This window comes from Poecilia reticulata, chromosome 14, assembly GCF_904066995.2.
Source record: "Poecilia reticulata chromosome 14, P_reticulata-male-v2, whole genome shotgun sequence".
Lineage (NCBI taxonomy): Eukaryota > Metazoa > Chordata > Actinopteri > Cyprinodontiformes > Poeciliidae > Poecilia > Poecilia reticulata.
In genome coordinates this window covers 16261029-16277187 of record NC_088843.1, presented here as the reverse complement: position 1 = coordinate 16277187, position 16159 = coordinate 16261029, and the positions used below count along the sequence as shown (strand labels likewise).

General features: G+C 38.4%; 2 protein-coding genes across 2 annotated transcripts; one reads left to right on the top strand and one right to left on the bottom strand.

Annotated features, from left to right (window-relative positions):
- Positions 1-8505: 8505 nt before the first annotated feature.
- On the bottom strand, positions 8506-10475 carry supt4h1 (SPT4 homolog, DSIF elongation factor subunit). Its single transcript, XM_008428118.3, has 5 exons — positions 10288-10475; positions 10055-10161; positions 9858-9913; positions 9012-9065; positions 8506-8687 (listed from the first exon to the last, which is right to left on the bottom strand). The coding sequence occupies exons 1-5, from the start codon at positions 10354-10356 to the stop codon at positions 8620-8622; spliced, it is 354 nt and encodes a 117-aa protein (XP_008426340.1). The 5' UTR covers positions 10357-10475; the 3' UTR covers positions 8506-8619.
- A 1158-nt stretch (positions 10476-11633) lies between these two features.
- hsf5 (heat shock transcription factor family member 5) lies at positions 11634-16110 on the top strand. Its single transcript, XM_008428117.3, has 7 exons — positions 11634-11770; positions 12149-12691; positions 12794-13120; positions 13852-13928; positions 14042-14350; positions 15349-15451; positions 15552-16110. The coding sequence occupies exons 2-6, from the start codon at positions 12199-12201 to the stop codon at positions 15415-15417; spliced, it is 1275 nt and encodes a 424-aa protein (XP_008426339.1). The 5' UTR covers positions 11634-11770; positions 12149-12198; the 3' UTR covers positions 15418-15451; positions 15552-16110.
- The last annotated feature ends 49 nt before the right edge of the window (positions 16111-16159 follow it).

Below are 16159 nucleotides of genomic sequence, written 5' to 3'. Positions count from 1 at the left end.
AGGAAACAGTATTTGATAAATAAGTGGAGCAGCGTTCATGACTGCAGGGTTACGGTTGACTGACCTTTTGGTCGGCACAGAACTACGTTTTGAGGTTTAAGTAAAAGGTTGTGATGTTGCAGATCTATCTGAAAACACGATTACCGCACTTTCAGAACTAAAACTGAAAGATATGTTTGTCATAAATGCACTAGGTGGAAATAATATGAGAAATAAAGGCATAACAATATCTTTGATTTGAAGTAAATAACGTCTTAGCTGGAATATTCTGAAGCAAACTGCCCAGAGATTTAATAAATTTATCTTGTAACTACTATTAAAACAATGCTTTTAAGGCTAAGTTAAGCTAGCTGTTAGCTTCAGCTTAAGGAAACTGTTACTCTCATTCTTCAGTTCCCGAAGTTAACAAAAGTAATGTATCTTTTTTTTTTTTCTTTTTTACTGTAACTGTTAAAATGTTTATCCACAAAATAAAGATGCTGGCCAAACATTAAAAATAAAGCAGAAAAAAACTGATGTTTTCTTAATAAAAGCTAGCTAGCAGCTTCTGTAATAAAACATCTCCAGAATGTAAAATAAAATAAAAAGTGTTGATTAAAAAACACCTTTTGTTGCAGAAATTATAAAATGAACATCATAGTTCAGTTTTTTATAATCACACATTTTAATGGGTCTAATAATTTATACCAAAGCTGACAACAAATTTTTCTTGTCATATTTGTACTTTACATTTTATAACGTCAACCAGAATCATTGCTGGATTCTGCTGGGACTTTAGAGACTGGATCAAAACAAAGTTGTGTGGAAATTCAAAGTAGAAGCAAAATGATACTTGGCTTTCAAATGTAGTGAAATTTGGAAGCCAAATTTAGCTCCATCTATTTAGAGAGCTCTTTGCTTTCAGAAGCTCTCTAAACAGTAGATAGAGCTCACTTTTTTATAATGTCTGTTTTCATCCCCTTTAATCTGACATCTTAAACAAACTGCAATACAGCAAATTGCCTTCAGAAATCGTCTAATAAGTAAACAAAGTTGAGTCGTCCTGTGTGGGATGTAATCTCTATGAATCCAGCTTCTATCTGGGGAGGTTTGTTAGAGAACAGCAAGGAATACAACACATTTTCAGATTTTTAGTTTTGAAAGCCAAAAATATTCCCTCCAATTCGCAATCACGCTCTACTTTGTATTTGCCTTCCACCTAAACATGCCCATAAATTCATTGAGTTTGTGACGGTAGCTTCTTTGCGGTCTTTGTGAGGGGGGAATAGCCCGGTTTCATGGGGAACATGTCTTGACTGTGTTCAGTCATCCATAGATTTGCCATGTAGGAAGTTATCCCACCTCCTCTTGTGACCAGCGGAGCGATGATTTCCCAACCCCAGGCTGCCTCTCCAGATAGACCTTATCTACGCCGTCAGCCATTTCCACTCCCTGCTCCCAACCCCCAGAAAGCTGCAGCTGGGTGTCGGCACCGCCGAACCACCCGGGTCCCTCCTGGATCTAGGAGACGTACACTGAACTGAAACTGATCTGCCCAGAAACAAAGATGTGTGTACAGTACTGGATATTTATTGGCATGTAAATTTGGAAAAATTAACATTATTCAGTAGGAAAATAGGAGGTTCCAAGTTTTAAAAAAACTTATCAAAGAAATGACCTGTGGCACAGTCATTGGTGCTCCCTACCAATCCATTCAGACTCAACTGAGGGATGAGAGTCTGTAAAAATTCAAGTTAATAATCCATGACTTTCTGTTTTCCTTTGGGTATGTATGAGGTGATAGAGGCCGCCTGTCGCTAGGCAAGTTAAAGACCCCTTATTTTAACCACACACATGGAAAGGAGGCCAGGCAGTGGAGGAAAGAAGTTCTTGGAGAACGGCAGCAGAGTGGCATCTTGAGAGCACCAAGAGTTGACAAGAAGCTCGAGTACATAGATAACGCGAAAGTCTGAGACTGGTAACAAACACTCCTGGTGGGCTGGGTTTCCAACAACGGATAGAAAGAGACATCATCCCCACTGCTAATCCAGGCCTGGGGAGCCTTGTTAGGGTTCGTTACATTGAGAACTCTTTGAAATGGTGGATAATTTAGAAGAAAAAGCAGCAGGACTCGGTCAGAAAACCAAAACTTTCAGCGCACAGTTCCTAGACCTAAATCGTTACAAGGTGAGTTGAAGAGAAGTGACGATCGCCAGATTTACCTTCCTCTAATAATCCATGCTCCATTTTTAAATTGCATTGAAGGCTTGGATGACTCCGAGTTTGTTTATTTTTAGCTTCAGTAAAAGCAAAACATGTCTTTTCATTCTGGCCTAATGGTGCCTCACACAACCTGCTTCTCAGTTGCCATTCGCCAAACGGCATGTCTGCAATTTGGGAGTCAGTTTGCCAAACAGATTGGGCCAGTGTTGCCAAAACATTTCTGCAACTTTATCCCAACGGATTATTATCATTCTAACTGAAGACAGAACAATACATTTATCTCGACTGCAGGAATACACATAAAGCCGGTGTCAGTCAGCCATCTATTTTGCATCTTTAGCTTGTTCACAATGCTGCTCACACAGACATGAGCACATATCACCCATCATGTCCTCTCAATGTTGGCTTGTTGGTGACTAAATGATCTCTGATTTACTCCAGCCTTATCTTCCTTCGCAGGCCCTGGGATCAGCCCACCAGCCACTTTTAGTTGTCCCCAACACTACGCGGAAGCTCAGGGGAGAAGGAGCTGTTTTTATTGTTTTGCTGTAAATAGGACGGATTTGGGTGAGCGAGAACAATCCAGAAGGATTTTTGTAAATTGTTTTGTCCAAAGATTTCTCTCCTTCTCTTTTTTGCACCTGTTTTCTATCCCAACCTCAACTTTATGCTGGAGAAAATTATTGTCCTTCGTAACGCAGTACATTTATTTAAAAATTGCCAAAAAAAACCCCCATCAAAGCAGAAAATCCAGCTTTAGCTTTGCTGAAGTCTGACCTCTGAACCTCTGTCTCCATGGTAACTCTCAGGAGACCCGGTTCATTTGTTTGGCTTTATCTCTTGTTTTTCTTTTTGTTGTGTTTTTTTACATTTACATAAAGATTTTTTGTTGTTTCGTTTTTTTCCTTGTCATAATTACATCTTTCAGATTATGAAACCAATTTTAATAGCACGCAGATACAACCTTGGTAAATACAAAAAAAAAGCTGTTTTTAAACATCTTTTTTCATTTATATAGAAAAAAAATATCAAAAGTAGTCACTTCCTTTATTATATCACAGCTTAATTGTAATTAGCCACATTTTTGTTTACTACTAACCATCTAAATCTGGTCAAAGCCTCCTTTAGAATCAAGAAGCCACTCAAACTTCAACGTATCTGAAACTTTCCCGCATAGCACCAGGTTGCTTTTGGTAGCTTTTTTTCCCCCTCCATATATACAATCATCATTGAAAACTGTTTTTGTATTTGCCCAAATTATATTTTTCAGATTTTAAGAAGTGTTTCATCATCTAAAATATGTCGAACTTGAAGCCTGGAGGCCAAATCAAAATGTGGCCCTTTAAGACTCTTGAGGAAAACATAAGAATCTCCAAAAATATTCTTGTATTCTTAAATGTTTTTCTATTAATCAAATTAAAGTGTTTTTTTTTTATCTGTGTACTACCATATTACATAGATTTTAAAAATGTCTTCCATATCATTTATTTCACAAAGTGTTCACTGATTCCAGACACAGATATTTACTAATATTGTTAACATTTTGCTAGCGGGTTATTCCTGATCTCGATATGGCCTAAAACGGAAATGAGTTTGACCTAAAAGCTCTAAAAGATCTAGTTTTGACCAAAAAAATAAAAAAATAAAATGAAGTAGCAAACATTTGTGTGGTCCTGTATGTTACCAGGAACAAAACAGAATTTAAAAATTTTTTTTTCAATTCTATCGTTCTCCAGAACAACCCGACTGAACTGGGTCAGACCGGTGAGGCCTTGCTTCTTTGAAAAGGAATTGAAAGCCTTCGGTTCGCTGAGCTGCTCTCGCTTCTACAGCCGCTTTCTGGTCTGCCGGAGAGAGGAAGTGTTGTCGGCCTAATGAAACGCGAGCTCTGACACATCGGTTTGAGCATGTGTGGGGCTTTATTGGTAATGTCCATTCTACGTTTTGACATTCCTACTCCCCCCCTCCCCCTGAAATGTTGTCCATTTCAGAAAAAGCACAAACGAAATCTGATGAGGTAAATCGTTCTCACTCAAACATGTACTCCACACCTCGTTTACCGGTCTGACGCTTTCCGTTTAGCTCAAAGACCTGATGTAGCCAAATAAGGGCAAAAGACAAGAGTCGAGAGGACTCTCTGGTGTTTCTTTGTTAGTACGTGTGTGTGTGTGTGCGTGTGCGTGTAAAAGTGAAGGGTGTGCTTCAACAAAGCCCTGTGTGTGGGAGACTCTAAAGGGTGGAGCTGAAAGCCTTCCTGGCAACGCCTGTGGTCGTCTGAGCTAAGTTCTCGGTTTTGTTTTTAGCTCAGCTCTCGTGAAATGACTTCACCCACGTGTTGTTTTAAAGGCGACAGAGCTTCCACTCGCACTGGAGGAGGAAGAAAAGGATAAAAAAAAAAGAGGCTGAAAATCAGCCACTTTAGCGCAGGATGGCAGGCATGGGGTTAAAAAAAAAAGAAGAATTTGATGCTTGTGAGCCCATCCGAGCTAACGCGTGGAGGTGCACAACCTGAGGCTTGAAAGGCTAAATTAATTTCCAGCTCAGTGGAAAGTAACACTTAACACCCCATGGATTTGAATAACTGATTTTTTTTTTCTTTCTTTCTTTTTTGCTCCTAAAAACACTAGCATGAAACAAATGATGGGAAAAGAATTAGCATTCTCTGGTGCAGAATGCTAATTCAGTTTCAGATTTGTTTTCACAATTTTCCCCCTTCTGCCGCCACATTTAGGTCAGAGGTCGAGATCTAAGCTGCACCTGCCCGGTTCACTTTTCTAGTCGAGACAGAAGCTAACATACTGCTAAGTTTTGTAGCCTCCTCTCGTTTTCTATATTCTTCTTATTGCCGTATTTTGTTGCAAGCCTTTCTTTTCCTCTTTTCCTTTCCCCATTCACTCCCCACCCATTTATTTTGAGCTGTTTCTTCATTTCCTGCTAGATGTAATTTCATTCTTTTTAGCTGTTCGTGTGAAAACAAGACCACAACAGAAAGATAAATTTACTTCTTTTTTTTTTTTTTGCTCTGTAGATGAGTGTTTTGTTAAGTGCAGCTAATGTTAGCCCTGTTTTACCATTTTGGGATTTTATGTTAAAATACTTTAAAACACTTGGGCACAAAACACCTATATGAAACTTGTTTTTTATTTATTTATTTTTTTTACATCCTTATTTAAGAGTCAAAACAGTAGTAAACTAAGAGTATAATGTCACCTGTTTCAGACATAGCCATAGCATTAGCACAAATCAGTGTCACCAAGCTAACCTTTATGCTACCTAATCCCTTCAACGGTGCTAATGTCAGCTCGTCTTCACAGTTCTTCCTTCCTTTATTGTTTCTATCCTGCTAAAAGACCTTTCCTATGAATGAGTGAACATCTGGCAAAAGTGTATTATCTTGTTTGTGACAGATCAACACAAAATACGGCATAATTTTGACTTTTGATAGCAACAGTGTTTCATAGAAATCTGAAAACTCTTGGGTCTATATGTGTTTAGCTTCTCCGAGACACAAAAGTACAGAACTTTATTTCTGGGGCGACTGTGGCTCAGTAGTTGTCTTGAAATTGGAGGACTGCAGCTTTGATTCCAGCCTCCAAGCATCAAAGTGCCCATAGGTTCTGTGTATTGGTGCATAAATGAGTGCGCGAGTGTGGCCCTAGTGTAAAGTGCTTTGAGTGGTCAGTATGACTGAAAAAGCCCAATATAAGTTTCAGTCTTTTTTCCATTTCCCTGATTATATTTTCTATCAACTCGGGCCATCTAGAAACATTACTACATCCGTATTTGACAACATCTGTAAACTTTAGTCTTCAAACCAATCCGCAGATTCTCATTTGGATATGTTTGGACCTTGCTGAATTGTGAAGCCATTGTTACTTATAAATACACTTTGATCTAGAGCTCTCCATCGTCACTCTGGCTGTGTGATTAGGGTTGTTGTTCTGCTGGAAATGAACCTTATATTAAATTATAGACAGGCGAATTCTGTTGACCTATTTACAGGTTTCCGGGTAGCAGTGTTCACAGTATGCTACTTTATGTTGGTCTGTCATGTAAAATGGAAATAAAATACAGTGGTTGTAACATGAGAAATGTAAAATCTGCAGCAGCCAAAATCACCTGGGGTTCCACAGGTTAGGGTTCTTTGCTGCTTTGTTATTCAGCAGCAAATAGTTTGATAAAATCTAACATTTAAACAAACAGTTGAACAGTTTCCCACTTCTGAAAAACATAAGTCATAAAGTTTTCTAGCTGTACTGTAAAAACCCATATTGTGGGATAAAGCATTTATATCATGACTTTATTTCCATCAGGGAATAATGTCACCAATATTTAGCTTTCTTCTGTAGCTGGCGTAAATTGTGCTCAAGTTTATTTGATCGTGTCGGTGTACTGCGTGCGTGTGTGTTTCTGTTTGCGTGACATATCAGATGGTTTTTTTTCCCCAGCTGTTTCTTATTTTGTTTGTGCCGATTGAGTCAGCATTTCCACAATACTTTACATAAATTCAGTTTGGTAAAAACAAAACATTTGGCATTCTGAATTGCTATTGCACAAAACCGTATTGAATTAGATGTGAAAGAAAAATAAACTTCTACATCTACATCCTTTTATTCTGCTACTGCAGCTTTTTTTTTTATTTTTATTTTTATTTTTTACGCCTGCAGTATCTGTAAAAACTCACTGCCTACTTCTGCAACCACGACAGAAAAGAAAAGAGAAAGGACTGGTTTCCTTATTCTCAGCTACATGGTTTGCACGTCATTCCGTCTTCCTATTTACCGTCCTTTGTGGCACTTTGTGGCCTTTCATTAAAGTAAACAGAAGCATTTCTGGATCAAAGGAACTGGGACAACTGTCCACCATCAAATGTGAGCCTTTATGAAGTTAAATAATTTAAAAAACAGTTATTTAGCTGAGATTAATATTAGGTCTCCACGTTTTCACCTTGGGTGTGTTTGTCAGGAGTATCATACTGGACTTTCACTAAGGACTTATAACAACATTACATCAGTACCGCAGCAGCTATAAGCTGCTCCTTCTGCCCACTTTAACAGATTTAGAAAGTGCGTGACTTTGATGCATCAGTAAAAAAAAAAAAAAAAAAAAAAAGGTGAAATCAGACGACCTGCAGGCCTTCGGGACGTAAAACAGGACTAATTCCTGTGTCACGCAACCAGATGACAATAACAGCCAAGCAATCTGAGACGTTATTCTTTTATATGTGAAACTGTAACCACGGCAGTAACTAAAACTGAAAGATCCCTTCTGGTTACACCGGAGGCTTTTTTGGTGATGGACACCAGGAAGCAGAGAGGCGGCGCGTGTCCTACGAACAAGAGAAACTCAGTAGAAGGCGCCATCTTGTGGCCCAGATTAATAACAACAAGGATGTTTGAGCAAATGTCCAGACCGATCAGTGACTAGAGTTGATTCCAGTCTATATTGCATACAGGTTAACTGTCAGTAACACCGAACATCGTTAAAAACTGAATTTACTTGATTCACTTAATTTGAAAAATGAAACTCGTACATTATATTTTTGTTTATTTTGATTATTATGACTTTCAGCTGATGAAAAGCCAAAATTAAGTTTCTCCAAAAAAAAAAGTCAGTTTTTTTTAAAGGATATTTAGTCTAGAAATGTTTATGTCCTACAAAATAATGAGGAAAAACTGACGTCACCCTTCACAGGAGAGTAAGCCACTACGGGTCTGTTGTACGTTAATTCAAACATACAAATGGGAAGTTGAGTGGGAAGAAAAAGGTGTCAATTTTTAAAACATTCACAAGCCGCAGATATTAGAAACTTCTCAACTAGGTAAGGAGGAAAAGGACTGAACCGTTGCTCAGTGGAAGCAAAGTCCTGAGTCAGATTAAAGTTAATTTTGCTTTTAATTTTAATCTACCTGAACATTTTAGAGCAATTCATGCTGGTGACAAACTTCATAAAGATGCTGACCAGGGCTGCATCGCTTTCATCAGTAAGTGAACGTGACAGCAGTTATTCTTTCCAAGGACTCCACTGCTTTGCGTCTTTTCCTCGGCTGTGGTTTGTTACTCGGCAACAAAACTGCTGTGTCATCCTGCAGTCTGTCTCACTTTGCTCCGCACACAGAACTGAGCTATTTTTATCCCCCTTCTGGCAGGCAGCGCCTTCACCAGCTTTCACACCGGCTTCTTCACTGTCCAAAACAAAAGTCTGAGCGCAGAGAAGAAGAGCGGTGACCACCTGTTCCCTGACCTCATCGACATTTTCAGTTCCAGAACACGCAAAAGATCAGACAGTCATTACGGTTATGATTTTTTTTTAAAAAGAGACCTTTATTTTTGTTTATCGTGACAAAGAGAACCAGGATCAAAAAAGATGCTAAACGTGCTGTTGCACAAAGACAAGAAAGCAAGAAACTGAACGAGTTATGTTTTCACTGCTGTGTCTCTGGATTTGTACATCACTCCTCTGCTTTTCAGCTCTCTCACCACACCTGGGAAAAAGGAGACAATCATTTGAAATCATCATCACGTGAAAGGCAAGAAGGCTTAGTAACAAAACACTGAACAGCAAAATCATTAACTTTTTTTTTTTTTGCATTGTATTTTCATATCTTGGATAAACAGTATGGTGAGTCTGGTTGCCTTGCAGTCAGATTGGCTCGTTAAAAAAAGGAGGTAAAATAAGAATCCTCCTGCTCCATAACTGATGCACTGAATTATGTCAGGTTTTTGTAGCATTATGGGCAGGCTACAATTATTGCACAGAGACAAAAACATTTCTACTGAGTGTGTTTGCTTTGCAGCAGGTTTATTACCTGGAGGCAGCCTGCCTGTCACTGACACTGCGTATACTCCCGGCTTGCAGTTACCTGTGAAAGAAACGAATGTTATTTGAACTCGTTTTAAGCGTAGAAAATTAATACCGAGTTGCAATAATTTTATTGCGTAAAGGGTCAGGTGGAGTAAATGAACAGAAATTTCCTATATAAGGAAACTGCTGTTCAGACTGTTGCAGCTGTAAGAAAAGTCCAGGTAATTAATATGCATCTGTGTTTTTTTTTTTTTTTTTTTTTAGCAATTTCTGTAATTCTGTTCATAAATCCAGAGTACGAACAAATAAACGTCTTTGACATTTAGGTAATGTTTAAATTGGTCTTCAGCAAATACATCGGAAAGAAACGGCAAACACATAATTTGAATAACTACTATGGTGAAATGACCAAAACCCGTAGGCGGTGTTTAGCAAATAATACAGGTGGAGTCAGTTCTTTTGTGAGGGGAACATTTTGGATTCCAAGATGCATAATGTGAAGGATTTAACTAATCCTTACAACTAGCTGAAGTTTAAACAAAGAGCAACTAATATCAACAAAACAGTTTAACTAAATACCTTTCAGCACTCTAAAATGAGAGAGGATAGTTGGTCAAAAAAAGTATTTATAATGTATTTTTGTATTTTTAAAAGCCATATATGACGTGGAATTTTTTTATTCGTGTTTATTTTAAAATATGATGCTCTACAGTAACAAATGTGACATGATGGTTGAATAAACATATCAAGAATTAACTGATATTTACTCGAATAAGTAAAAAAGGTTTGGGGTCACAATTTCTCATATAATGTAAAACGAGGTACATAGCACATATAGCCGTAGTTTTACCTATTCTCTGCCATTTAGCCACCCAGCTGTCTTCAGGACTCATCATGGCTACAACTCTGGGAACACACAGGAAGGAAATTAACATTACAATAAGTCAACAATTCCTTATTTTTATTTTTCCTGTTCACCAAAGTGAACAGGAAAGTGAACAAGGCAAGTCAGTGTTGCAACATGTTGATTGTTGAGTGATTGTTTACCCATCAAACGAAGAACTTGTGCATTCATAAACCATTTCTCTGTTCCCCTTCATCTGGAGATACGACTCACAATTGTCACAACCGTCATATTCAAATTGGTCGATGGTCTGAAAACGGCGAAAAAAAAAAAACAGAGGAGATGAATTAAGCAGAGGTAACTTAAAAAGAAAAACAAATGCGACAGGAAAGCTAACGGTTAGCATAGACGCTAAATGGGTCTTTACTAGGTTTACCTTTACAAGAGAACACAGCAGACAGGCCCGGAGGTGGCGAAGGTCTTTTGGCACCGTTTCTAGTGCCATTATTTTAAATTTCTAAAGAATGTACCGCTATAATACAAGGTATTAGACTGGCTAATGTTTGTGGTTATGTATTTTTTAAGCGACGACTAATGACGTAGTAGGAAGCTCTAGGACCCACACTATGGCGTCCTAATTGTGAGCCTGATTAAAAACAAAATCCCATGAAGCGATCAGTTTTGAAACATATTAAAGATATATTAATACCAGAGTCGCTAATTAATATCTTTACAGGACTATGGGTTATAATGTTTCCGGATGTGTACATAATCTACTCTGCTGCTGAAAGACGATGAATTTAAACCATGCCAGTAAAATTCAGCATTCAATTTACAATAATAATTCATATTAATGTATTTGTGTCTTCTGGCAAACCCTCTTCTCTCTGTACACAAATGACTGTACCTCCATCTGAGAAACTCCTAAATTTGCAGATGACGCATTGATAGTTATTTTTCTATGCAGATCCCACACATCCTGGACACAGACTTTTTTTTATAGACTTTTGCGTTTAGACTGGTGGCAAGGAGCATCGTCTGCAAAAACCAGACGTCACGGTTTCGTCCCCCAGGCTGTCTCTGATGATTAGTATGAACACCTTAAAGCCTGAGTATCCATCTTTGTATGGTGACTTTTGAATAACTGACTCCTTCTGCTTCAGTCCACGCATTGTCTAATTCTTAAATTGGTTTTGGTTCACAATTCCTTCAAGACTGTGGTTATTCCTGTTTCTAGTGCAAACTTCTTCCTTCCACTTAAATTGTCATTTGTGCAGGACATAACAAGACTTTACCATAAAAATTCTTTTCTAAAAGTAATTTTTGTTTTGGTTGGTGTCATGTTTAAATTTTCTGAGATACAGTGTTTAAGATTTCTTTGGCCTTAAGCAATAATTGTGACAAATGTGAATACATTTTAGATAAATAAATTTCATACTGAATCTACAAGTTTCACTTTAATTAAAGTTTAAAATTTCCATTTTCATGATTTTCTAATTGGGTAAGATGCCAATTGGTGCAACGTAGGATGCACCAAAAACAATTAGCTTCAGTGTCAGACAGTGAATGTAATTTCTATGCCATAATTGTTTCATATGGTATCACATCAAATTTAAACCATTTGAAATGGTTTAAATCAATGTTGGACAACCCTGAGCATCCTCTTTGAGGCTGTCATGCAACAACAGTCAGAAGCTTCAGTCAGAAGCATCTCCGGATGTGCTGTAGCACACAGCGCTACAAGAGTTACAACGATATTTAATTTCCCTTTTGGATCAATAAAGTATTTCTCAATTGAACTGAATTTGGATTTAATGGAGACAGTTGGAGCCTGAACCAGGTTACCATGGAAACGTCAGACCTCCAACAGCTCCAACGATTTTGGGAATTCCCAACAGTTTGAGCCACAGTGACCCAAGGTATGTTTACAACCGAGTCTTGGTTTATTCTAGCACTAAATATTTCAAATATATATATTTGACTTTTTAGGTAGTCTTAAATAACGTCACAAATAGGTTTGTTTTAGTTTAAAGGCGTTTAGCGAGGCTTTTGCTAAAGTTAGCCAACGTTTCATAACTGCTAACAGCAATGCTCGAATATTGCTGAACATTCTTGCGATTTTCAGAAATTTCCTTAAGTTTCCACTCACGATATTGTTATTATTTGTAATAATTAGCGTCATTTCATTTTTAGATAATGAATTTGGGCTTTTATTACTTTTGGTCTCCAAGAACGAGACTACTAGCTACTTGGTTACAACGGCTAAGTTAGCCCCGTGATGTCCGTTGCTTTTTCAGAGGAAGCCCTGCCACTTAACATAGCCTGTTCCAGCTACACAGATGAAAGCATGGATGATGCCAACAATTTCAACCCCGGCAACATCAACCCCAATATTTTCCCCGCCAAGCTTTGGCGTTTGGTGAACAACCCGGCAGACGGAGCCATCCGCTGGGACAGCCGCGGCCAGGTGATTGTCATCGACCAGCAGCTCTTCGAGACCCAGATCCTGTCCCCCACCTCCAGAACCTTCAACAGCACCGACACCTTTAAGACCACCAACTTCTCGAGCTTCGTCCGCCAGCTCAACCTGTATGGATTTAAAAAGGTCGATCTGCCCGCTGACCACGAAGAGGAAGCGGGCAACAGGCTGTATCATCATTTTCACAACCCGAACTTTCAACGGAGCTGCCCTCAGCTTTTGGAGAATCTCGTCAGGCTCACTGTGGATAACAAAGCCAAGCTTAAAGCCGGACAGGACATAAGCTCCCGGCTTCCCAACCCTAACCGATACCAGCGATTAGGTTTCAGCACAGAGGGCAAAGACAGTGTCCTAAAAGGAAGTAAGTGAGACCTGATGAACTCGTGTTATAAATACTGACCAGAATTAACAAAAAAAAATAAATAATTGAAAGTTTGTCCAATTCAAACTGTGTTTGGTCCAGGATACTTCTTGCCTCCGCGACCCTCAAACCAGTCACCAGCGCATCCGTACCATCCCCATAAATCCCAGACTATGAGACCTCAGAGTGGAACCCCAGTGCCACCACGGTACCTGCGCAGGGTTCCTGGTGCGACTCTCTCCTCTACCACTCTGCCCCTGGTGAAAGACGGGCCGATGCCATTGAGGCACCCTTACACCGGAGGGTCCTCAAACTCCAAAACCCTGCATGTTCAGCAGGGCTTCCTACCTCGTATGGGCAACGGAGAAACGCATTTCAATAGTTTTAGTCCTCGGAATCCCCAGTATCAACCTGGCTACTATCCCACAGGTAAGGCAAAGGTTGTAGTAGTGGAAGTTGACAAGTCGACAGAGGCAAGCAGTTGAAAAGTTGCTTAAAAGGTTACACAGTTTTCAGAGTAGTATGTTTTAAAACTGCCCCTTCAAAAAAATTAACCACCTTTTTCTGCAAATACAGCTCAAGTCAGTGTCTCTATATCATCTTTCACATCTAGCAAATTATTTCCCCCCCAAATCTTCTTTGCAGTATTGCTCAAACTTAATGATATTTAATAGAGTATTTATGTCTTTCTCCATATTCTTACTTGGATTTATGTCTGGACTTTAGGTCATTTTAAACCTTGTTTTTCTTATAATCTAAATGAGTCCGTTGCCACCCTGGTTGAATGTTTAGGCTTATTGCCCTTCTGAAAGGTGAACCTACCCACCAGTCTCAAGTCTTCTGCAGTCTCTAGCATGTTTTCTTCCAGGGGTATTTTTTTTATTATGACATTTCTATATGCATCTGTTGACAAATAATTTTAGATTAAAAGTGCTGCATTGAAATGCATGTGGCTTTCAAAAAAAGCCACATTCTGCTTAATATTGATCTATCACGTACAGTAGCAGTACGTTACATTGACATTAGTGGCCACAATGAGAGAAAATGCTAAAAGGTTTATGCGATATGAATATTTTTGCGAGGAAATGCAGATGCAGTCACACGGGAGCTCAAAGTCCTGACTTGAAGCTCTACAATTTAATGTCTTTTCCTGTTTGAAGTTTGCCCTTGCTTCCACCCGAACCTTGTCTCACCGAATATAACAGGCCTCCAGTTTCCTCCCAGACGTTTTTACCAGGTCGGTGAATAAGAGTGAATGAATTTTTAATTTTTTTTATGTTTTCATCAATAACTCGGTTTTTAAAACATAAATGACGTCTGAATCCGTTTTTTTTTTTTTTACTCATCTAGGCCGAAGGTCCCGTGACTGTGTTCGACCCCAACCGCAACTTACAAACTCCCGAGAGCCAGGAAGTGAAAAAGCCTGAAGTTAACTTAGATGTAGTTTTCCAGATTGCAGACGAGGTGATGCAAACTTCACCCGGTGCCTGTCTGGTGAAAGTGGAGAGCGCAGAGAAACCCGTCTCCGTGCCGCTGCCTTCCTCTGACCCCAGGGATGCCGTCGCATGTAAAAACAGCATTTCGACTGTAGTTAAAAAGGAGGAAGAGGAGCTTGTGGTTTCAGTACCTGAGCAAATGGCTGAAGAAGCTATATATGAGGTAAGCCTTTGTGCCAAACACGTCTTTATTGGAGTTCACATTTGCTCTTGAAGGAAATGAACCGTAAATTTATTGGAAACACATGGAAATGTTGTGTCTGTTATTTGCAGGCTTTGCTTAGACTAGAGAATGATTATCTTTATTATTAATGTGTGTCTTTATGCTTTGTGTATAATTAACACACAAAAGCACAAAGTCTTAGCAAGTATTTTTGCTGCAGTTTCTGGTGCAAATATTGCAGTACACTTGAAAAAAGACAAAATTTACTTACAAGTAACATTTCGGTAATATATAGAAGCTTGTTTTAGGTCAATAATTCCTAAACCTTGATGAAAAGAGTACTAATTCCACTTTTTCACTTATGAGAAAAATGTCTTGTTATAAGTGAAATAATTTGCCAAATCCTTAATCAATATTAAGGAATTATTGACTTAAAACAAGCTAATAAATCTAGCTAAAAGGTTACTTGTATGTTAATTTTGTCTTATTTTAAGTGTACTGAGATATTTCCACTAGAAATTAGAGCAAAACGCTTAGTACGATTTTGTAGTATCAAAAATCTAAAACTAAATATTAGATAGTTTTTTTTTTTTTAAGCAGCACGGTAGAGTTAAGTTCATTTATTCCTTGGGAAAAACAATTTAGCTTATTGAATATTGCATAGACAATAATGTTATTAAAAAATAATATTACCCACTGAGAAACAGAGTAGTCCTTTTATAACAATTCTGCCTAATGTTTTGACTGTTCTGCCTTTTGCTGCAGTTTCCAAATAACCTTAACACGATGGACGATCCTCCTTTAGTTTTCACAACCTTGTGTTGGATACAACTGGGAACATTTTTGTCACCAAGTTGGATTTCTTTTTCTTGTACGGAGCGGAATACTTAAAACTTCTGTTTACAGTCATGTAAATCCAGGAATGAGTAGACTAAAATCTATTTGTTTTTTTTTTTTGTTGTTTTTTTTTTTGTCATCTTCCTCTGTGTCTCGGCAAGGTTCACTTTGATCAAGACAATGATGCTGAGCTCGTAAATGTCGAGGTTAGCAACTCGGTTCAGGATTAAGATGAGCAGGACAGCACAGGGACTTGCTTCTTAGGTAAGGCATGACAGGAGCACATTTAGAGGAAACATAGTGGAAAGAAAGAGGCTGCATGATTATTTAGAGTCAGTGACAGGCGGCTACATCTCCCCTTTAGATCTCAGCTCACTGATCGATTCAGCTTGCGACGAGAAGTATCCACAATGAGTTCACAGTGCGACTTCAGGCTCCACTTTGACGATTCCTTTCTGTGCAAAAAAGAAAATGTTGTTTTCATATAAATCTTTTCTCTTTAGTTTCTTTTGTGATTGTGCAGTTGTGCTTTTCGCTGTAACTAGAATAATTTCAACTGTAGTATGTTTGTTTTGAACCATTTAAATTTTTTACATCAAAAGGTATGCATGTTTTTAAGGATTGTAATTTGATATGAAAACTTTGGAAAGGATTCTTATGAACTGTAATGTTGTACTACTCGGCTACTTTAACTCAAAGCAGTGGTGTGTGTCAGCGGAAAACAGAACCTCTGTTCAATTACATTTCTTAGTGAGTTTTTTTTTTACGTCAGAAAAATGTTTTGTAAAGATATGAATATTTCCTACTACAAATTGCTTTTATTTTTCATTTCATTTCTTGTCTAAAACACATTTAAAACCTGTGAATGTCACTATTTTTAAAGCACACTGCAAAACATTCTTATTAAAACAGACTACACTTTCCAGCTGCCTGGTTTATTTACGAGGAATTTGTTGGTACGGCGGAAGTGTT